General features: G+C 43.2%; 1 protein-coding gene across 2 annotated transcripts in view; it reads left to right on the forward strand.

Moving 5' to 3' along the window:
• The window catches only part of STRIP2 (striatin interacting protein 2), a 70,753-nt gene extending 49,728 nt beyond the window's left edge, over positions 1-21,025 (forward strand). For both annotated transcript variants that reach the window (XM_007524193.3, XM_060196546.1), the window contains 3 exons: positions 10,444-10,548; positions 12,058-12,262; positions 16,996-21,025. In XM_007524193.3, the coding sequence (XP_007524255.1) occupies positions 10,444-10,548; positions 12,058-12,262; positions 16,996-17,246 (561 nt within the window). In that variant the 3' untranslated portion in view covers positions 17,247-21,025. The remainder of the gene's footprint in view (positions 1-10,443; positions 10,549-12,057; positions 12,263-16,995) is intronic.
• Positions 21,026-24,746: the final 3,721 nt, after the last annotated feature.

The following is a 24,746-nucleotide window of genomic DNA, read 5'->3' on the forward strand; positions in this document are numbered from 1 at the left end:
GCCAGGTGATGGAGCACCTGGGCGAATACACATGTTACAGGGCTCTGGGTCCTGGGTTCAAGCCCCCAGCCCCCACATGTAAAGGAGAAGCTGTTGCAGGTGATGAAGTAGTGCCTCAGGTGTCTCTGTTTCTCCTTATCTCCCCTTTCCCTCTCAGTTTATCACTATCATATAAATAAATAAACATAAATAGAATTTTTTTTTTAAAAAAAAAGGGAAGACATGGGTTTTTGTAAGTTTCAAGTTGTAGTAAAATTTAAATGGTAACCTGGAAAGATAGCATTAATGGTTATGCAAAAAGACTCATGCCTGAGGCACCAAGTATCTCAGTTCAATCCCCAGCACCACTGTAAGCCTGGGATGAGCAGTGCTCTGGCAAAAACTACAAAGAAAATAAAATTTAATATTGTGGTCCAGGAGGTGGCGCAGTGGATAAAGCATCAGACTCTCAAGCATGAGGTCCTGACTTCAATCGCCAGCAGCACATGTACCAGGGTGATGATTGATTCTTTCTCTCTCCTCCTATGCTTCTCATTAATAAATAAATAAAATATTAAAAAAAGAAAATTGTAATGTCTAAAATGAGATTTTAAAAAAGACATTCTTGAGAGAGAGAGAGAGAGAGAGAGTGTGTGTGTGTGTGTGTGTAGCCAGGGCCTCACATGTGATTTCACTGCTCTGGCCTACGTTTTCATTGAGATAGAGACACAGCAAGAGATAGAGAGACTCCACAGCACTGAAACTTTCTTCATTTCCATAGTATCACTTATATGGTGCTGAGATTCCAACGTGGGTCATAAGCCCTGGCAATAATGGCACCCTACCCAGTGAGCTGTCTCCAGCCCAGGAATATAATTCTTAATAGCTACCCATAATATGGAAGGAACTTCTGGAGGCGGAGCTATGGAACAGCAGCAGCGGCTGTGTTTCTCTCCTCTCCTGGGTCAACTAGGAGTACCAGAGGAGACCACCTGGGACCACAACAAGACAGGACTAGAACAACTTCAGGAACCCACCAAATCACCGGTAAGTGCAAACACATGTGGCTTGTGGACAGAGAGGAGCCTAGGGAGAGATTAAGTGGCTGGTAACAGACTGGCAGTTTACCAGTTGAGACATCACCTCCAGTCTGTTTCACCAACAATAAGACAGCTGAAGGGAGGAGAGGACTACCCTAAGACTCAACAAATGCAACTGTGAGTCTCCACTGCTACTGCCTTCAGAATCTGGAGCAGCAGAGGGGAGGCCCTGTGCTGACACCAGGGGACAGAGAACTAACCAGGAAACTCAGAAGATCTATAGCTTGGTGGCCTAGCTGTAGGGCTGTGAGAGTCTCTTTGCATAACCACTGGATTATCTCTGCCCTACCCTGCTTTATCTCTTGGTCAGGAGTCTACTTATAGTTTAAAAGCCCTCAGGCTCCCATAGCATACAGGGAAGAAAAAGAACAAAAGAGGATTTTAAACCACTGAGCTCCAACTCAGGGATTAAAATAATATTGAAACAACTGTCAATTTCCACAACTGTGAACTCTTTAATTACCTTGCTTGGACACATGTCAATCCAGGCAAGAGTGATCAGTAATTTGAAAAGTACAGAGAGAGGAACCTCATAACATACTATATAAAATGGTTAAACCAACAAGAAGAAATATTGGAGAAATGAACCAAGACAAGAGTCCAGCTAAAAGCCCCCCAAAGGTTGAACCACAAAATAATGAGGTCAACATCCAAACACTATTTAAGGAAATAATCACAGGAGTGAGTAAAAGTTTGAAAGAATTGTCATCAGAAATACAGAAACAATGAATGAACCCTGGAAGAAAACACTAATTATCTCAAGGTTATTAGAGAGCTGAAAGCTGAAATAGCTGAGCTAAGAACACAACTAGCTGAACAAGCTAAAACAGTATCAGAACAATGCAACAAAATAGATGAACTCCAAAAAACAGTAGAGGGGAGAGAGAATACAATCAATAAGGGTGAAGACAGAATTAGCAAGATCGAGGATGAGTTAGAGACAACTAAAAAAGAGATCTCCAAAAGAAATTAAGAGATACTGAAAACAACAACAGAGACCTATGGGATGACTTCAAAAGAAATAATATATGCATTATTGGCTTACCAGAGGAAGAAAGAGAGGGAGGTGAAGAAAGCATTCTTCAGGACATAATAACTGAAAACTTCTCTAGTTGAGATAGTATCAAAGACATAAAAGTTGCTCAGAGGGTCCCAAACAGAATTCACCCAGACTTGAAGATACCAAGACACATCATATTTAAAATGGAAAGGAATAAGGATAAAGAAAGGATCCTGAAGGCTGCAAGAGAAAAACAAAGGGTCACCTACAGAGGAAAACCCATAACGTTAGCAGCAAACTTCTCCACACAAACACTGAAGACCAGAAAAGAATGGCAAGATATCTATTGAGTGCTCAATGAGAAAGGATTTCAACCAAGACTACTGTATCCTGCTAGACTGTCATTCACACTAGATGGAGGCATAAAAGCATTCTTAGACAAGCAACAGTTGAAAGAATCAATTATCACCAAGCCTGCCCTGAAAAAGGCTCTGAAAGGTCTCCTATAAATAGTCAGACCACCATAAATAGGCCATCTATCAGAACACTCTAAAAAGCTACAAGAATGGTGTTAAAATATCTTCAATCTTTAATATCAATAAATGTCAATGGCCTCAATTCACGTATTAAAAGGCACAGAATAGGAAGATGGATCAGAAAACACAACCCAACAATATGCTGTCTACAGGAAACCCACCTAACTCAATAAGACAAACACAGACCCAAAGTGAGAGGATGGAAAACTATTATACAAGCCAATGGCCCACAAAAAAGGGTAGGAACAGCTATTCTCATATCTGACACCATAGACTTTAAAATAAATGAAATTTTAAAAGATAGGGATGGACACTACTTAATGCTCAGAGGATCAGTCAATCAAGAGGACTTAACAATTATTAACATCTATGCACCCAATGAGAAGCCATCTAAATACATCAAACATCTACTAAAAGAGCTACAGCAATATATTAACAGCAACACACTCATAGTAGAGGACTTCAACACCCCACTCTCTCAACTTCACAGTTCATCCAGGCAGAAAATAAATAAAGATATGAGGGAGCTAAATGAGGAGATACATAAACTAGAACTATTGGACATTTTCAGAGTCATTCACCCCAAGAAACTGGAATACACATTTTACTCAAGTCTACATGGGTCATTCTCAAGGATAGACCATATGTTAGGCCACAAAGACAGCATCAGCAAATTCAAGAGCATTGAAATTATACCAAGCATCCTCTCAGACCACAGTGGAATTAAACTAACACTTAACAATCAACAAAAGGTTAGTAACAGTCACAAATTGTGGAAGCTCAACAGTACACTACTTAACAACTACTGGGTCAAAGAGGAAATCAAGGAAGAAATCAAAATGTTTCAAGACTTTAATGAAAATGAAGACACAAGCTATCAAAATATTTGGGACACAGCTAAGGCAGTACTGACAGGGAAGTTCATAGCTATACAAGCATACATTAGGAAACAAGAAAAAGCGCAAAATAAACAGCCTGATTGCACATCTTAAAGACCTAGAAGAAGAAGAACAAAGGAACCCTAAAGCAACCAGAAGGACAGAAATCACCAAAGTTAGAGCAGAAATAAATAACATCGAAAATAAGAAAACCATACAAAAGATCAACGAAAGTAAATGTTGGTTTTTCAAAGGAGTGAACAAAATCGACAAACCTTTAGCCAGACTCACAAAACAAAAGCGAGAAGACCAAAATAAATCAGATCATAAATGAAAGAGGAGATATCACAACAGACACTGCAGAAATTCAGCATATCATGCAAGACTTCTGTGAACAACTATAAGCCACCAAGCTAGAGAACCTGGAAGAAATGGACGATTTCCTGGATACCTACCAACTTCCAAAATTAATTAAAGAGGAAATAGATAACATGAACAGGCCCATCACAGCTAATGAAATTGAAACAGTTATCAAAAACCTTCCTAAAAATAAAAGTCCTGGACCAGATGGTTTTACAAATGAATTCTATAAAACCTTCAAAGAAGAACTACCACCTCTACTTTTAAAAGTCTTCCAGAAGATTCAACACACTGGAATACTCCCTTCCAGCTTTGGTGAAGCCAACATCACTTTGATACCAAAAGTAAACAGGGACACAACCAAAAAAGAAAAAAACTACAGACCAGTATCTCTGATGAACATAGATGCAAAAATATTGAACAAAATCTAGCCAACCGGATACAGCAGTATATTAAAAAGATTGTTCATCATGACCAAGTGGGGTTTATCCCAGGCATGCAAGGTTGGTTTAATATAGGTAAATCAATCAATGTGATCCACCACATCAACAAAAGCAAGACCAAAAACCACATGGTCATATCAATAGATGCAGAGAAACCCTTTGACAAAATACAACATCCCTTTATGGTCAAAACACTACAAAAAAATGGGAATAGATGGAAAATTCCTGAAGATAGTGGAGTCTATATATAGCAAACCTACAGCCAGCATCATACTCGATGGTGAAAAACTGGAAGCATTTCCCCTCAGATCAGGTACTAGACAGGGCTGTCCACTATCACCATTACTATTCAACATAGTGTTGGAAGTTCTTGCCATAGCAATCAGGCAGGAGCAAGGAATTAAAAGGATACAGATAGGAAGAGAAGAAGTCAAACTCTCCCTATTTGCAGATGGCATGACAGTATACATAGAAAAACCTAAGGAATCCAGCAAGAAGCTTTTGGAAATCATCAGGCAATACAGTAAGGTGTCAGGCTACAAAATTAACTTTCAAAAGTCAGTGGCATTCCTCTATGCAAACACTAAGTTGGAAGAAGTTGAAATCCAGAAATCAATTCCTTTTACTATAGCAACAAAAACAATAAAATATCTAGGAGTAAATCTAACCAGGGAAGTGAAAGACTTGTATACTGAAAATTATGAGTCACTACTCAAAGAAATTGAAAAAGACACAAAGAAGTGGAAAGATATTCCATGTTCATGGGTTGGAAGAATTAACATCATCAAAATGAATATTCTACCCAGAGCCATCTACAAATTTAATGCTATCCCCATCAAGATCCCAAGCACAGTTTTTAGAAGAATAGAACAAATGCTACAAATGTTTATCTGGAACCAGAAAAGACCTAGAATTGCCAAAACAATCCTGAGAAAAAAGAACAGAACCGGAGGCATCACACTCCCAGATCTCAAATTGTATTATAGGGCTATTGTCATCAAAACTGCTTGGTACTGGAACATGAATAGACACACTGACCAGTGGAATAGAATTGAGAGCCCAGAAGTATGCCCCCACACCTATGGACATCTAATCTTTGACAAAGGGGCCCAGACTATTACATGGGGAAAGCAGAGTCTCTTCAAAAAATGGTGTTGCAAACAATGGCTTGAAACATGCAGAAGAATGAAACTGAACCACTGTATTTCACCAAATAAAAAAGTAAATTCCAAGTGGATCAAGGACTTGGATGTTAGACCACAAACTATCAGATACTTAGAGGAAAATATTGGCAGAACTCTTTTCCGCATAAATTTTAAAGACATTTTCAATGAAACGAATCCAATTACAAAGAAGACTAAGGCAAGTATAAACCTTTGGGACTACATCAAATTAAAAAGCTTCTTCACAGCAAAAGAAACCACTACCCAAACCAAGAGACCCCTCACAGAATGGGAGAAGATCTTTACATGCCATACATCAGACAAGAGTTTACTAACCAACATATATAAAGAGCTTGCCAAACTCAACAAGACAACAAATAACCCCATCCAAAAATGGGGTGAGGACATGGACAGAATATTCACCACAGAAGAGATCCAAACGGCAGAGAAACACATGAAAAAATGCCCCAAGTCTTTGTCAGATAAATGAAATAAAGACAGCAATGAGATACCACTTCACTCCTGTGAGAATGTCATACATCAGAAAAGGTAACAGCAGCAAATGCTGGAGAGGGTGTGGGGTCAAAGGAACCCTCCTGCACTGCTGGTGGGAATGTCAATTGGTCCAACCTCTGTGGAGAACAGTCTGGAGATCTCTCAGAAGACTAGAAATGGACCTACCCTGTGAGCCTGCAATTCCTCTCCTGGGGATATATCCTAAGAAACCCAACACACCCATCCAAAAAGATTTGTGTATACGTTTGTTCTTAGCAGCACAATTTGTAATAGCCAAAACCTGGAAGCAACCCAGGTGTCCAACAACAGATGAATGGCTGAGCAAGTTGTGGTATATATACACAATGGAATACTACTCAGCTGTAAAAAAAACAGTGACTTCACCATTTTCAGCCGATCTTGGATGGACCCTGAAAAATTCATGTTAAGTGAAATAAGTCAGAAACAGAAGGATGAATATGGGATGATCTCACTCCCAGGCAGAAGTTGAAAAACAAGATCAGAACAGAAAACACAATTAGAACCTGAAATGGAATTGGCATATTGCACCAAAGTAAAGACTCTGGGGTGGGTGGGGGGAGAATACAGGTCTGATAAGGATGACAGAGGACCTAGTGGGGGTGGTATTGTTATATGGAAAACTGGGAAATGTTATGCATGTACAAACTATTGTATTTACTGTTGAATGTAAAACATTAATTCCCCAATAAAGAAATTTAAAAAGTACCTACCCATAATGTTTTGTACTTAATTTTTAAGTGAACCTTTTTTATTTTATGCATTTTAAAAAATTTCTTCATTGGGGGATTAATGGTTTATAATCAACAGTAAAATACGATAGTTTGTATATGCATAACATTTTCTCATAACAATATAACGCCCACTAGGTCCTCTGCCATCATGTTCCAGGACCAGAACCCATCCCCCACATACACCCCAGAGTCTTTTACTTTGGTGCCAATTATGCATTTCTTTTAATGAAATATATAGATAGGTAGATAGAAAGATTGACCGACCATCTATCCAGAGCACTGGGGATTGAACCTGGGACCTCAGAGCCTCAGGCATGAAAGTCTTTTACAGACTCATTATGCTGTCTCTCCGGCCCCTAATGTGACTCTTCTACTACTGCTGCCTGTCTCTTTTCATTTTCTCTGTGTAACTCCAAAGCATGTCCCTTGGACATGATCCTTTGCCCTCCTCTCTGCTTATTTCTCTTCACTGCCTAGAAGTGAGACTGTTGGACTGACGTAGTACTGATTCATCCAGTACCAGGCTTTTTATGTGTTTTGTTTGTTTGTTTGTTTTGTTTTGTCTGAACGGAATTCAACTTCATTTGGAACTCTAACTACACATGTAGTGTACATGATATTTTAGAAGAAGAAAAAGCAAAATTAACGGCACATTGATTTATTTTAGTATTTATTTATTCCGTTTTGTTGCCCTTGTTGTTTTATTGTTGTAGTTGTTATTGTTGTTGTTCTTGATGTCGTTGTTGTTGGATAGGACAGAAGAGAAATGGAGAGAGGAGGGGAAGAGAGGGGGAGAGAAAGATAGACACCTGCAGACCTGCCTCACTGCCTGTGAGTGACTGCCCTGCAGGTGGGGAGCTGGGGGCTCGAAACGGGATCCTTATGCCGGTCCTTGCGCTTTGTGCCACCTGTGCTTAACCCGCTGCGCTACCGCCTGAATCCCTGCACGTTGATTTATAAATCCTTCATAGTCTATCAATATGCTTAGCTCTAAGTAGGCTTTCCTCATCCGTGGACTGAGCAATTTACCCATCCACCTGCAGTTAGAAGGCTTATGACGTCTGGATTTCCAAATAACCACATTCCTTTCCCCCCTCGAATAACCACACTGAAATCCAACCCACTAATCTAGGAGAAAATGAAAGGGAAATTTCCAGCTGAAAGGGGTGGGTGGGGTGGCGTAGACAGCGTAATGGTTATTCAAGGAGACTCTTATGCCTGAGGCTCTGAAATCCCAAGTAAGCCAGAGCTGATCAGTGATCTGGTAAAAAAAAAAAAAAAAAAAAAGAACAAAAGGAAATGGGGCCAGGAGGTGGCACGCCTGGTTGAGTGCACATGTTAGTATGTGCAAGGACCCAGGTTCAAGCCCCTGGTCCCCACCTGCAGGGGGAAAAGCTTTGTGAGTGGTGAAGCAGTGCTGCAGGTATCACTCTGTCTCTCTCCCTCTCTATTAACCCCTTCCCTCTCGATTCCTGACCGTCTCTATCCAATAATAAATAAATAAATATAATTTAAAAAATTTTAAGAAAAATAAAGTAAATGCATGATCATGTGGAAACCAGGTATGTCCTTTGGTACTAGGGTGCTAGAAAAGACGTAGGTGTGGCCTCAGCAAGGATTACAGAATGCTCAGGGGGGCTGGGCAGTGGCACACCTGGTTGAGTACTCACATCACTGTGCACAAAGACCCAGGTTCAAGCTCTGTTTCCCCATCTTCATGGGGGACTATTCACAAGCTAGTAAAGCAGGTCCGCAGGTGTCTCTTCCTCTTTCCCTCTCTCTCTTCCTCTCCCCTCTTAATTCTCTTTTATCTATTTACTATCTTTGTTTATTGGAGAGAAACAGCCAGAAATCAAGTGGGAGATAGAGGAGAAAGAGAGAGACCTGCAGCCCTGCTTCACCACTGGCAAAGCTTAACCCCTGCAGGTGGGGACTGGGGGCTCAAACCTGGGTCCTTGCACATTGTAACATGTGCGTTCAACCATATGTGCCACCATCCGGCGCCTAATTCTCTGTCCTGTCAAATAAAATAGACAGAGAAAAAAATAATGGAAAAAAAATGGCCCCCAGACTCTGGCACTGAGCCCCAGCAATAACCCTGGTGGAAAGAAAGGGGGCGGGGAAGAATGCTCAAGCTGGAAAAGATTAAAAGTTAAAAAAAAAAAATTTTAAATAACCTAGTTCAGCCTCTCAGAGGAAACAGGAAATGATTTCCCTGTCCAAAGCCCTAATCCATATGTCTGCAAGGTCATGTGTCCCTCCTCATACTATTCTTTGAGGTGCCAGGAATTCAGACCTTTTACACTCCTCCCATAATAGAAAGCAGGATAAAGGAAGCTCACCGTGGAAAAACACTCACAGACCCCATATGTTTTGTGTTTCCCCTGCTTCTTTAAAAAATAAATAAATAAGCATTTAAGTTCTCTTAACCATATACAGCAGAGTGTCAATAGAGGCGGCTCTGTTTGGGGCAAGCCAGACGAGCTGGTGCACTGGAGTGGAAACTCTACCTCCTGTGGAAGTTTCCCTGAGGAGCAAACAGATGGTTCTCCTGAAACTCATTCTAAGTACGATATTCAACAATAACTCCAGAAGGAATAGTATTTCTAAAACCAAAACAAAATGGTTTCTTGAAAGTTCTGCCCTTCACCCTCTGGTTAATTTCTGAGAACACTCTTAAATACCTTGGATTCCTGTTCTATATTTCACGTATGCCTGTCTTACTTGCTTTAGATTAAGGGGGGGGGGCAGCATTTTAGTCCCCAGACAGAATCCCACTTCTCCGTGTTTCCTATTCCCACATCCTCCTGTCACTTTGGAGAAGCAGGTCTTTCTAAGATGTTAGGCTGCTGTGGGTGCCCAGTGATTTACACAGAGCTTTGGATACCACTGTCTAATCTTTTTCAGGCCTCCCCCCACACCCAGGACTCTTTATTTCTGTCCCTGAGAAAGGGTTCCCCGAATGGAGACCTGTTTCTAATCGGACAGCCATCTGTTATCTCTGGTGGGTACCCAGGAGGTATCAAGAAACATCCCAGGAGAACACCTGGTTTGGATTAGCCATCTGCCAGTTTCTCTTCCAAGCTGGAGAATTAAGCAATTTACTGCAATATGGTTTGAGATGGAAGAGTAGGGGTTAACTTAAAAACATGTAATGAGTATTAGATCCACCCAATATAGTTTTAACTCTTCCAGAGAAACGTCTAGGTCTAGCCGTTACAAACATAGTTTACAGACGTGCAAAAATAAATAAAGACTGTAAGGATGGCATTCAGCATTCAGTGATTAATCTAATTAGTAGTCACTCTCAGTACAGAGCTTCTAGAATCAGCAGTTGAGTGTTTTCAGATAAAGGATGTCCTTTGCCGGGCCAGGTGGTGGCACACCTGGTTGCACACACATTACAATGTACAAGGATCTGGATTCGAGCCCCCAGTCCCCACCTACAGAGGTGAAAGCTTCACAAGTGGTGAAGCAGAGATGCAGGTGTCTCTCTCTCTCTGTCTCCCTCTCTATCTCCCCCTATACTGACTATCTCTAGCCAATAAATAAAGATAATAATTTTGTTTAAAGGCCTGTGCTTCAGGGTGGGAGGGAGAGTGGGAGTTAGCATTTCATCTTAAAGCCCCCCCCAACCCCCACCCCCGCCAAGCTGACTTCGGTGACTTCCAGGCTTCTGTGGGACAGAGGTAACCAGGGAGTGTGACTTGTTATAGGAAGCTGGGGACAACAACCAGTTCTGCTGGAGGAACCTCTTTTCCTGCATCAACCTTCTGAGGCTGCTCAATAAGCTGACCAAATGGAAGCATTCCAGAACCATGGTAAGCGGGGCTTCAGATCATGGAGTGTCGGTCACTTGTGTCTGTGGCCTCCTTGCTTTACTTTGCTTTGCTTTCTTGTTTTGATTTCTTTTTATCCTAACCCTGACCCTGACCCTGACCCTAACCTTTGCTTTGCTTTCTTACCAAAAGCTGCACCTAGTCTCGATGAGTTGATTGTTCACCAAGCCATTCATTGCTTTTAATATATTTTTAAAGCATTTATTTTAGATAGAGACAGAGGGAGATTGAAGAGGAAAGGAAAAGATAGGGAGAAAGAGATATCTTCACTGTCCATGAAGCTTTTGCCCTGCAGATGGGGACTGGGGCTTGAACCCAGGTCCTTGCATACTCTAATGAGTGCACTCAGCCAGGTGTGTCACCACCTGAGCCCAATGCCATTTCTTTTCAAGGTGACAGGTATGGCCTCTCTCCAGAAGCTCTGGGAGGGAAGTTAGCATTGCTATTTGGATTACAATCCAGTTCCATTGCTTACAGTCCAGCTGCATCTCAAACACTGCCAATCTAAGGTTATTCTTAAATTGCAACTCTGTAATCATGAAAGATTAGGGACAACCTAGTACTCATGACCACAGGAACAGTTAGTTAAATTACTTATAGTTATTATTAGAATGTTATTACTGTTTGGCATGGGTAAGATAGCATAGCATCATGGTTATACAAAAAGACTCTCGTACCTGAGGCCTCAAGTTCAGTTCCCCACACCACCATAAGCCAGCGTTGAGCAGTGCTCTGGTGAAAGAAAAAAAGACAAAAGGGGGGGGGGAAAGAAAAGAAGAAGAGGGGTGGAGGGTAGACAGCATAATGGTTATGCAAACAGACTCTCATGCCTGAGGCTTTTAAGTCCCAGGTTCAAACCCCCCCACCACCATAAGTCAGAGCTAAACAGTGCTCTGGTAGAAATAAATAAATAAATAAATAAATAAATAAAAAGAAAAGAAGAGAAAAGTACTGAGGCGGGGAGAGTGAGACCAAACCACTGTAACTGAAAAGACCATGTAAATAGACCACACTGTCAAGCAATGTAACAGAAGCAGAACTAGATCCCAGAAGCAGAACTAGAAGCATACCAACATACTGCTATGAAATCATTTTCAAGATGTACTGTTAAAACTAAAAAGCAGGAGGACCTAGTTGAATTATGTGGAAAACTGATAAATGTTATGCATGTACTAACGATTGTACTTTACTGTCAAATGTAAACCATTACTCCCCCAATAAAGAAATATAAAAAAAAATTAAAAAGCAGAGTAAGAGGCAATATGGCAGGACATAATTCTGTCAAAAAGCAGAAGTGATCAGGTTCAAGCCCCTACTCCCCACCTGCAGGAGGCATGCTCATCGGTGGTCCTACACACCCTAAGTAAAACCTGGACCCCAGAGCCTGGAAAATTCCCTGGTTGGGGGACAGGGGGTTGCAAGACCAGGTTGAGCTACCACCCCCTGTGGACCCTAACTTGCCCTCACCTCCTCCTCTCTGACCGTGGGCAGATGCTGGTGGTGTTCAAGTCCGCCCCCATCCTGAAGCGGGCCCTCAAGGTCAAGCAGGCCATGCTACAGCTCTACATCCTGAAGCTGCTGAAGATCCAGACCAAGTACCTGGGGCGCCAGTGGAGGAAGAGCAACATGAAGACCATGTCGGCCATTTACCAGAAAGTGCGCCACCGCATGAACGACGACTGGGCCTATGGGAATGGTGAGTGTTGGGGGGTGGGGACTGAACTTCCGGAGTCAGTCCGGAAGTTTGCAACATAATTAGAAGTCTCTCCTTTTGGGCCTGAACGGCTATGTGTTGGATATTTTGCAGAAGATGTGAGATTATAGGTCAGCTGCCAATTCTACACACTGCACTGTGTGAACAGTGAAATCCATTTTACAAAACAAGCAAATGGAGAAATAACTATCCCCTTTTGAAAACATTCCTTTCAAGAACAGGTTTCCCCAAGAGAGATTTTTTTTTTTTTAAATTAAAATCACACTTTGTTATCACAAAGCAGTTAGAAAATCCAAATGGGCAAACGTTTTACTACATTACCATATTTATGCCGTATCTGCACCACTCAAAGATGACTACTTTTATTTTCAACTTACTGAGCACAGAGAGGAATCGAGGAGAGGGGAAGGTGAGGAAAAAGAAGGAGTCAGGTGGTAGCACACCGGGTTAAGTACACATAGTACAAAGCACAACAGCCTGCTCCCAGCTCCCCACCTGCAGGGGAGTCCCTTCACAAGCGGTGAAGCAGGTCTGCTGGTGTCTATCTCCTCTCCCCTCTCTATCTTCCCTTCCCCTCTCAATTTCTCTCTGTCCTATCCAATAAAATGGAAAACGTGACCACCAGGAGCAGTGGAATCATAGTGCTCGCACCTAGCCCCGGCAATAACCCTGGAGGCAAAAAAAATAATAAAATAAAATGAGAGGGAAAGAGAGAGAGATCTGCAGTGCTGCTTCACTGCTTTGTGAAGTTTCCCCCATGCAGGTGGGGACCAGGGGCTTGAACCTGGGTCTTTGTGCATGGTAACATGTCTGCTTTACAGGGTGTACCACCCAAGATGACTACTATGAACATCTTAGTGTGTGTGTGTGTGTGTGTGTGTGTGTGTGTATGTCCACGCACACATATTTACAACTGAGAAACCAGTACTGCTGTATTTATGCTGTCCTTGCTGTCTTCTTCTTTCTTATTTTTGTGTGGTGCCAAGGGTTGAACCCACGGCTTCACACGTGCAAGGCACATGCTCCATCACTGAGTCAGCTCCTCAGCACTTTTTTCAGATCTTTTTCTCTACACACACACATATTTTTAAATGATATCTTTGAACTGTATTTACTCTATCTGATAGAACAGAGAGAAACTGAGAAAGAGGAGAGAGAGAGAGAGAGATCTACAGCACTGCTTCACCACTCGTGAAGCTTTCCTCCTGCAGGTGGGGACCGCTGGGGGCTTGAACCTGGGTCCTTGTGCATGGTAATGCATACACTTACCCAGGTGTGCCACCACCTGGCCGCCACATATATACATATTATTAAAATGGAAGCAGATTCTACACTCCTTTGCAATACTCTTTTCAGTGAACACTCTCTCTGCCTTTCCATGGCTGCATTTTGTCATTTTTCTAATAATCACATTCCTATTCAGAATCCCCCCCCACACACACACACACCCGCAGTTGCCCCCAAATGTTTCCTGAAGCCATTTATCCCAAGTCATAATCCAGCTGTGGACCAGAAATTGTGTCTGGTTGTCAGAGTCTTTTACTCTTTTTTTTTTTTTTAATTTATTTATTTATTGAAGAAGCACTTGTGTTGCTGGGGACTGAACTCAGGACCTCATGCTTGAAAGTCCAACACTTTATCCACTGCGCCACCTCCCAGACGTCTTTTACTCTTTGTGGTTATTGTTCAGTGTTTTTGTTTATTGATTCATATGACAGCAAGACCCAGGCACTCTTCTGCTGCTTAGGATGCGTTAGTGTTTATGTGACTCGAGAGTCAAAACCAGGACCCCACACACACTACAAGCTTCCTCTCAGGCCCCTTATGTTCACTCTGGCTCTAGTATCATCTTTTCTTGTCCTTTTTCTCCTGGTAATACCAACTCATGAAGGAACTGGGTGTGTAGAATAGCCACCTTCTAGATGCATCTGCCTGGCCCTTTGTGGAGTGATTTACTTAATTTTTCTGTGGTATTTAATTGTTTGTGGGTTTTTTGTTCTCTCTCTCTCTCTCTCTCTCTCTCTCATAGGAAAAGTTGTTTAAATTAGAAATGGGGCCTGCTAGGTGGATCAGCAGAAGCGTGTCTGCTTTGTGTGGTGAGTTCCTGGGTTCCATCCATGGCCCCCATATGAGAGCAACAAAGAGAATCGGTAGAGCTCCATGAGTGGTGGGGTAGTGCTTTGTTTATTCTCTCTCTCTCATGGGAAAAAAAATTTTTTTTAAATATAAAATTGCACCAGGCAGATAGTTCATCAATAGAGCACATGCTTGAGACCCTGAGCTCCTTGTCTGGCACCACATGGAAAAATAAAATAAAGATGGCAAAATAGCTCATGTGGATAGTGCACTGCTTTGCATGCACAGCAGCCCGGGTTCGAGCCCAGCACCCACTGCATTGAAAGAAGCTTTGATGCTGTGGTCTCTCTCTCTCTCTCTCACTCTTAAAAGAAGGGAGTGGGGGGAGTCGGGCGGTGGCGCAGTGGGTTAAACACACATGGCACAAAGCGCAGGGACCGGCGTAAGGATCCCGGTTCAAGCCCCCGGTTCCCCACCTGCAGGGGAGTCGCTTCACAAGCGGTGAAGCAGGTCTGCAGGTGTCTGTCTTTCTCTCCCCCTCTCTGTCTTCCCCTCCTCTCTCCATTTCTCTCTGTCCTATCCAACAATGACATCAATAGCAACAACAATGATAACTACAATAATAAAACAACAAGGGAAACAAAAGGGAATAAATAAAAAGAAGAAGAAGAAGGGAGTGGGGAGCAGAGGGAAATAAGAAAAGAAAAAGAAACCTTTTGATCTGTAGTACATTCCAAATAACAGTGGGACCTACAGATTGCCTCCTATCAGACTAAAGACCTGGCTGACCTCCCACAGCTTATACGAAGGCTGGCCAGCGTCTGGAAGAACTGGTACTGGAGAACTTTCCCACTGTACTCACCTGTGCCGTGGCGGGTCTTGGCTGTAACCTGCACAGTTGCAGTGAGAGTCGGTTGAAGTGGCTCATCTTTCCTAGAATATTCTTCGCTGTTTACAGTTCAGAGGGCAGAGAACAAAACATGACAATGTTTATCATGCAGATAGCTCAGATGTCCTGCTGCCCCCAGGAGCCCAGATGGAGTCTAGAACCTAAGAATCTGGGGGAGCAGCAAAATATAGCCCCCTTGGATATGGTGCTGCTTTGCCATGTGCACAGCCTAGGTTCAAGCCCAGCCCCCACTGCACTGAAGGAAGTTTCGGCGCTGTGGTCTCTTTTGTTCTCTCTTTTTCTGTTGCTCTGTCTCTCTCTAAAATGATGATGATGGTGATGACGACCTGGGAAATAGGTATCTCTTGCCCTGAAATTTTACCATAAGCAGAAACAAAGCAGATGCTCTCTTTTCTCTTGTTCCTTCCAGAGCAGCCTTCAGCCATAATCAGACACCGACTAGGAAATTAGCCATGACCTGGTGGAGGCCCCGGGCATCAGAAATGGCTTCAGTCAGTAGTTCAGACCAAAGAGCCAGTGCTCTCTCTACCAGTTGAGCTACATCCCAGCCACAGTTGGTTCATTCTGATTCTCCTGCTTGCCTCTTCCCCTGCCTTGAGAGCCAGGACAGGGCGTTCAGATGGGGACCTCGCTTTCCCTGGGGCAGGCTCAGTAAACTGACCTATTTTGCATTTTTCTCCTTTCATTCTTTTTTATTGCCACCAGGGTTATTGCTGGAGCTCGGTGCCTACACAAGTCCACCATCCCTAGAAGCCTTTCCTTCCTTCACTCCTTCGCTCTGTCCTGTCTTCCTTCCTTCCTTCCTTCCTTCCTTCCTTCCTTCCTTCCTTCCTTCCTTCCTTTCTGTCTGTCATAGGACAGAGAGAACTTGAGAGCAGAGGGGGAGACAGAGAGGGAAAGATACACCTGCAGTAAGTACTTGCTTCCCCCTGCAGGTGAGGAGTGGGAGTTCAAATCTAGGTCCTTGCACACGGTAGCATTTGCACTCTGCCAAGTGCACTACTGCACGGCCCCCTGAGTTGCACTTTTAGAAATACAGTACTTGCAGCCCAGTAAGTGGTACCTGGATAAAGTATTGGCTTCTCAAGCATGAGCTCCCCGGTTCGATCCCCTACATCACGTGCTACAGGGATGCTCTGGTTCTCTCTCCATCTGTCTGGGTAATAAGTCATGTTTTAAGGGCTGGGGAGATGGTATAATAATTATGCAAAAAGACGTCCATGCTTGAAGCACCAAAGGTCCCAAGTTCAATCCCCAGCACCACCATAAGCCAAAGTTGAGCATTGCTCTGGTAAATAAATAAAGGGGTTGGGTGGTGGCACACCTGGTTAAGCGCACATGGTATGGTGTGCTAGGACCCAGGTTCAAGCCCCTAGTCCCCACCTGCAGAGGGAAAGCTTCACAAGTGGTGAAGCAGGGCTGCAGGTGTCTCTCTGTCTCTCTCCCTCTCTATCTCCTCATTCCTTTCAATTTCTGGCTGTCTCTATCTAATAAGAATAAAGACGATTTAAAAAAGTTTTCAAAAATAAATGAATAAGAAGGTAAAGGAGATAGCGCAGTGGTTATGCAAACAGAAGACCTCCATTCCTAGAACTCCCTTAAAATGTGTAAGGTGCTTCTGACCTCACTTCCTCTCCCTGCCCTATCTCTGACAAGACCACACTCCTTGGTGAGAGGGGCCAGGATCCTGAACTGTAGACACCTGTCTCCTCCCCTCTTCCCAACACAGACATCGACGCCAGGCCCTGGGACTTCCAGGCAGAGGAGTGCACGCTGCGGGCCAACATCGAGGCTTTCAACAGCCGCCGCTATGACCGGCCTCAGGACTCCGAGTTCTCCCCGGTGGACAACTGCCTGCAGAGTGTGCTAGGCCAGAGGCTGGAGCTGCCCGAGGACTTCCACTACTCCTACGAGCTCTGGCTGGAGAGAGAGGTGTTCTCACAGCCCATCTGCTGGGAAGAGCTGCTGCAGAATCACTGATGGAGCGCTGGCTCCCAACAACGGTGCTCAGCTTGCCCTTGTTCCCAGCTCTCCAGGGCTGTTCTGGGCAAGAGCTGGCTTGGCAGGGACAGGCGGTGGCGCTCAGGACCTGGAGATAGTGTTGGGCTGGAATCCTGGATCACAGCAACTTGGCCAACCTGGTAGCCAGTTGGCCTTGGCGTCCTCCGGCTGCTCAGTCTTGAGGCAGGCTCTCTGCTGGAGTCTTGCCTGGAACCAGGCTAACCTTGGCCGCCCCCCAAGAATGAGAACAAGTTGATAGACTAGCGCTAGTGCCATTTGGACTAGGACTTTCCTTATCCTAGGGCAGCAGAGGTACAGGTACAGGTCTCAAAGTAAGAAGAACATCCTCCCCCTCACTTCTCCAGATCCCTAGATCTTTCTGGAGGCTTGGAAACTCTGCCCCATCTGACATTTAACATGTTAATGCTTGCCCTTTTCAAAAATGACTAGCTCTGGGCTGGCCTCTGGAGCACCTGGCCCTTCTTTGTGAGGGGGGCTGATGTCCTCTGCCTGAACACTGCATGTTGTGGAGAGGTGTTCTGTGTAAAGTCTTTTTCTCTATATCCCCTGAGAGACCTATATTCATCGTGATGTTTATTCCTTGTAGACTCGGTACAGCCCTGCGTGGGGGAATGGGGGGGGGGGGGGCTCTGACCCAACAAATAGCAAACAGGCCTCCTCTGTGGATGCATGTGTCTTTCTGAAACTCTGACTGTCAGCCCTAAAAATCCCTGAGCACACTGCAGGAAATTGTCCTTTTCATCCCATTCATTTTTCAAATGACAAGTCAGCCACAGGAGGTCTGACTGCTTGCAACGACATATCCATTTGTGCCTGTGATCGATTTCTTTTTTAATTGAATGGAACAGCAAGAACACCACAGCTGACCAATTTTTCTTCTCCTCTTATGTTGATTAATGATTTTTTCCCCCCTTTTCACTGCTAGTGGTTTCAGAAAGTCATGTGGAGATTTAGTGATGCTATTTCTGCCTGGAACTTCTGCACGATTCTTTGCAAATTAGCATTGTGTGGATGTAAATTAGCATTGGGTGGATGTACCAGTCTCCTTAAACTCTTTTCTAGCAGAATCGTAGACTCCCCAGTGGAAACAGTTTACAAAAATTTTCTGATTCAATTAAGGTCGTTTTATTTGTCTGCTGTCCCTATAACTGTGCCTTCTATGTTTTTCTGTTGTTTATTTTATGCAATATAGTCACTACTGAAAATTATTATTATTATTATTATATACTTTTTCCCCCCACTATGGCTATCACTGGGCTCAATGCCTGCATGATGATGCCAACATTCTTTGTGGCCATTCATTTTCTTTTCTGTGTTTCTTTTTTTTATTATTAATTTTCTGGTAGTATGTGCACTTAACCAGGTGTGCCACCTCCTGGCCCCTATTTTTAATTAAAAAAATTAGATTTTACTGTTATTTTTTTGGTGCCTACTTCCCTGGTGGCCATCTTCTCTCTCTCTCTCTCTCTCTCTCCCTTCTTCCTTCCTTTCTTTTTCTCTTTCTGTGTTTTAGATAGGACCTATAGGAATTGAGAGGGAAGTGGGGGAGAGAGTGGTCCAGGAGGTAGCACAGTGGATAAAACATTGGACTCTCAAGCATGAGGTCCTGAGTTCAATCTCCAGCAGCATATGTAGCAGAGTGATGTTTGGTTCTCTCTTTCACCTTCTTAATGAATAAATAAGTAAAATCCTTAGAGAGAGAGAGACCTGTAGTCCTGCTTCGCCACTTGTGAAGCCTCTCTCCTGCAGTAGGGAGCAGGGGCTCCTACCCAGATCCTTGAGCTTGGTAATATGTGTGTTTAATCAGGTGCACTACCACCCAGCCCCTCTATTTTTCTTTAATAGAGGTGAGAGGCAGAGAAGGAAGTTAAGAGAGACAGAGAGGAAAGACACCTTCGACATTACTCCACCACTCATGAAGTTTGAACTCAGATCCTCATACATAATACCACGCGCTGTACTGGGTGAGCCACCATCTGGCCCCTGAATGTTTTTATGATAGTACCAGGCCACTTTAATTATGCCAGGAGGTCTCATCAGGGTTGATTTGCTTATTCTGTCAACCACTTATTAACCTTATTAGTGACTTCATTTAGAAGTCTTATTTTTACTTTTTATTATTGTTGTTTTTGCCTCCTGGGTTATTACTGGGGCTCAGTGCCTGCACCATGGATCCACCACTCCTGGAGGCCATTTTTCCCCCTTTTGTTGCCCTTGTTGTTGTAGCCTTGTTGTGGTTATCATTGTTGTTGATGTCGTTCGTTGTTGGATAGGACAGAGAGAAAAGGAGAGAGGAGAAGACAGAGAGGGGGAGAGAAAGATAGACACCTGAAGACCTGCTTCACCGCTTGTGAAGTGACTCTTCTGCAGGTGGGGAGTGGGAGGCTCGAACCGGGATCCTTATGCGGGTCCTTGCACTTTGTGCCATGTGCGCTTAACCCACTGCGATACCGCCCAACCCCCAATTTTTTTGTTTTTATTGTTGCACTATGAATACACTGCTTCAGGCAGCCAATTTTTCCTTTTTTTTTCTTCCTACTTTGATAAAACAGAGAAATTGAGAAGGGAGGCAGATATAGAAAGGGAGAGAGATACCTGCAGGCCTGTTTCACCATTCATGAAACATCCTCCCTGCAGGTAGAGAGCAGGGACTCGAATTACGTGGCCTTGTGCATAGTAATGTGTGCGTTCGCTTGGGTGTTCCACCACCCAATCCCCCTAGGAGTCTTTTTTCTTTTTAGAACTCTTTTTTTAAAAAGTTTAATCTTTATTTATTTGATAGAGACAGCCATAAATTGAGTGGGAAGGAAGTGGTAGAGACAGAGAGACACTTGGAACACTGCTTCACCACTTGAGTAGCTTTCCCCCTGTAGGTGGGGGCCAGGGTCTTGAACCTGGGTCCTTGAGCATTGTAATGTGTGCGCTCAAACAGGTGCACCACCACCCGCCCCCCTAGAAGTCTTTTTTTAATGTAAGTTACTAACATTCTCCAAAGGAATGATACCAAAACTGTGTATAGCTTGGATTGCACCTCCTTGTAATTTAGAATGGCAGAGTCTTTGTCTTTATGGAAAGATCATAAAAAATTCATGTAAAGTCTCAAAATAATTTGGAAATGTTTGCCTGGGTAGACCAGCAGTCCATGTTATAATCAAAATAATTCACTGATCATATCATGTATAAACTTTTAGTCTATGATTTTCACTTGATTCAAATGAAAAGACGCTTTTCAAGGAGAGAGCAATTATCAGTCTGTCTCTGTCAAAGCCATATAGTACTTAATTCAATTTATGTCAAGAATAAATCAGTTGTCCTTTGGAAAAAATTGTGCATGAATACTTTCTGAGGCATGGGTATATGCTTAGTGTTTCATATGGTTATTAGTTACAAATCTTCCTAAATTTAGGAAGGCTTAATCTTCAGTGCAGATGGAGAAAGTGAGGTACCAAAGAGAAGTGGTTAGTTTCAACTGGCTTGCTGGGACTCATTCTGGCGATGAGTGCCAGCCGCAGGCTTTGAGGTAATGGAGTTGACTCTCCCAGCCTGAGACCCTTGCGTGTGTAAAGGGAGACACTCAACCCGGCCAGCCTCCAGCAGTGATTCCTGGGACTTCACAGAATGTCATTTGCGTGATGACACACTAGAGATATTTTATTTATGACTCCTTCAAGGTTTGCGTGGATTGTTGACAATGTTATCTACTGAAACACTTGAATAAAAAGAAAAATTGAACCAGAGGTAGAACTGTGGTCTTTTAGTTATTCCTTTCCTTTTAAAAAATATTTATTTGCCTCCAGGGTTATCACTGGGGTTCGGTGCCGGCACTGCAAATCCACTGCTCCTAGTGGCCATCTTTTCCATTTTTTTATTGGATAGGACAGAGAGAAATTGAGAGAGGATAGGGAGAAACAAAGAAAGGAAGGGAGGGAGGGAGGAAGGAAGGAAGAAAGAAAGAAAAGAAAAGAAAGGAAAAGAAGGAAGAAAGAAAAAGGGAGAAAGGGGGAGTCGGGCGGTAGCGCAGTGGGTTAAGCGCACGTGGCGCAGAGCACAAGGACCGGCATAAGGATCCCGGTTCGATCCCCGGCTCCCCACCTGCAGGGGAGTCGCTTCACAGGCGGTGAAGCAGGTCTGCAGGTGTCTCTCTTTCTCTCCCCCTCTGTCTTCCCCTCCTCTCTCCATTTCTCTCTGTCCTATCCAACAATGATGACATCAATAACAACAACAATAACTACAAGAAAATAACAAGGGCGACAAAAGGGAATAAATAAATAAATATTTTAAAAGAAGGGAAGAAAGAAAGAAAAGGAAGAAAGATTTCTGGGAAAGTCTTTGCACTTCGTACTATGTGTGCTTAACTGGGTGTGCCACTGTGTGGCCCCTAAAAATATATTACTATTTTTTAAAGTATTTATTTATTTACTTATTCCCTTTTGTTGCCCTTGTTGTAGTTATTATTGTTGTAGTTATTGATGTCGTCCTTGTTGTATAGGACAGAGAGAAATGGAGAGAGGAGGGGAAGACAGAGAGGGAGAGAGAAAGACACCTGCAGACCCGCTTCACCGGTTGTGAAGCTACTACCCTGCAGGTGGGGAGCCGGGGGCTCAAACCGAGATCCTTAGGTCAGTCCTTGCACTTTGCGCCACCTGCGCTTAACCCACTGCGCTACTGTCCGACTCCCAAAATAATATTATTTTTTAACAGAGGACTGCTCAGCTCTCGCTTATGGTGGTGCTGGAGATTGAAACTGAGACCTCAGAGCCGCAGGCATGAAAGTCTTTGCATAACCACTATACTGGCTGCAAAGCCTCATCTTTTAGTTATTTAACACAGGAGAATTTTTTTATAATTCTCTTACTTAATATTAATGGTATGTTATGAGATTATTATAAGATTAAAATATGTAGTTCTACCCCACACCCACCACTAAAGTTCAGTTTCCCTACCCTCCCAAAGATGGCTGCCATACTTCTCACAAGTCTTACAGTTTGCTTGCTTCTGTTTTGTTTGGATTTTTTTCCCAGCAAGCTCATGTAAATCAAATCCCTAGATTCCACATATGAATGAAGCCATCTGGTAGCTGTATTTCATATCTTTACTTATTTTGCTAAGCATAGTCACCTCCAGTTCCATCCATTTTGTCCCATGGGACACAATATCATCTTTTTTGATTGCAGGGTAATATTCCATGGGATATATATCCCATAACTTCCTTTTTTACAAAATATTTAATTTATGTGGTCTGGGAGGTGGTGCAGTGATAAAGCTTTGGACTCTCAAGCATGAGGTCCCGAGTTCGATTCCTGGCAGCACATGTGCCAGAGTGATGTCTGGTTCTTTCTCTCCTCCTATTGAAAGGTAGGATGAGAGAGAGAAAAAAAACCAGACATCACTCTGGTACATGTGCTGCTGGGGATCGAACTCAGGACCTCATGTTGGAGAGTCTACTGCTTTATCCACTGTGCCACCTCCCAGACCACTATCCCATAACTTCTTTGGGCAGTCATCTGTTGATGGGCATTTAGGCTGCTTCCACTCTTTGGTTATTGTGAATGCAACAGCATAGGGTGCATATGTCCCTTCTAATTGGTATTTGAGTGTCCACTGGATAATTGCCCAAGAGTTACACAAGAGAATCTTAAAGCTGTGTTAGAAAGGGAGACTAGGCTGATCCGAGTGCAGAGTTGTTTCCACTTACTTGAGCACAGAAAGGGAAACTAGCCCAGGAAGTGGCACACTGAATTAAGCTTTGGCTGCTTCAAGCATGAGGTCCTGAGTTTGATCCCCAGCATCGCACGCACCAGAGTGATGCTCTTGTTCTCTCTCTCATAAATAAATAAATAAATAAATAAATAAACAAATTTTTTGTCCAAAAAGGAAGGTTATACTTTTTGAGCCAAGGAGATAGCATAAAAGTTATTTAAGTGACCTTCATGCCTAAGGTTCTGTCCAAAGTACCATCATAAGCACTGCTCTGGTCTATGTCATTCCATTTGTATATAAATAAAAATTATTAAAATAAAATATTAAAAAGGAATTTTATACTTCAAGAGGATGACTATACATACAAAGTCTTGTAGACAAATATAAACAACTATGAGATCTTAATGACTTGAGAGAGGGAGACAGCATAATGGTTATGCAAAAGACTCATGCCTGAGACTCTTGAGGTCATAGGCTCAATTCTTTTTTCTTTCTTTCTTTCTTTCTTTCTTTTTTTCCTTTTCTTTCTTTTTCTTTCTTTTTTTTTTTTTACGAGAGCACTGCTCAATGCTGGCTTATGGTGTGTGTGTGTGGGAGGATGTGCTTTGAACCTGGGACTATAAATTTAGTTCTCTGCACCACCATAAGCCAAAGCTGCACAGTGCTCTGGTATCTCTCTCATTGCAATAAGTAAAATACTTTTTAATTTTTTTATTTATTGGATAGAGACAGCCATAAATCGAGGGGGAAGGGGGCGAGAGAGAAGGAAAGAGATATCTACAACACTGCTTTACCACTGGCAAAGCTTTCCCCTGCAGGTGGTAGCTGAGGAACTCAAACATGGGGCCTTGCACACTGTAACATGTGCGCTCAACTAGGTGCACAATAAGTAAATAGATATATATTTTTTTTTCCTCCAGGGTTATTGCTGGGCTCGGTGCCTGCACCATGAATCCACTGCTCCTGGAGGCCATTTTTCCCCCATTTGTTGCCCTTGTTGTAGCCTCCTTGTGGTTATTATTATTACCATTGTTGATTGTTGATGCTGTTCGTTGTTGGATAGGACAGAGAGAAATGGAGAGAGGAGGGGAAGACAGAGAAGGGGAGAGAAAGATAGACACCTGCAGACCTACTTCACCGCCCATGAAGTGACTCCCCTGCAGGTGGGGAGCCGGGGGCTGGAACCAGGATCCTTACACCGGTCCTTTGTGCTTTGCGCCACGTGCGCTTAACCCACTGCGCCACTGCCTGACCCTCAAGTAAATATATTTTTTAAATTTTTAAGTTTTTTTTTTTTAACTAAAGCACTACTCAGCTCTGGTTTATGGTGGTTCAGGGAACTGAACCTGGAATCTTGGAGCCTTAGCCATGAGAGTTTCTTTTCTTTTCTTTTTTTATTATCTTAATTTATTGGATAGAGGCTGCTGGGATAGCCTGAGGGTGCTTCTTCCCAAGCAAGTGCTCTCTGTGTTGGAGAGAACTGGACTGGAGCCAACCTAGGCTGCTGTGTGGGAGAGGGATCAGGAACTCGCAAAAAGGGAATATGAACCAGTGGGGATTAAACCAATGCCCTGCAGGTAGGGCAGTTCTAGTGGTTATGTAAGTAGACCGCAGAGCTAAGTAGGGGAAAGCTGGCCTACTGCCCAACAAAAGGCAGTCAGAAATCTAGAGGGAAAGGAGTGATAGAGAGGGAGAGAGACAGGGGGTCCGGCGGTAACGCCCAGGTTAAGCGCACATGGTGCAAAGCTCAAAGACCAG

This window comes from Erinaceus europaeus, chromosome 8 (assembly GCF_950295315.1).
Source record: "Erinaceus europaeus chromosome 8, mEriEur2.1, whole genome shotgun sequence".
Classification (NCBI taxonomy): Eukaryota; Metazoa; Chordata; class Mammalia; order Eulipotyphla; family Erinaceidae; genus Erinaceus; species Erinaceus europaeus.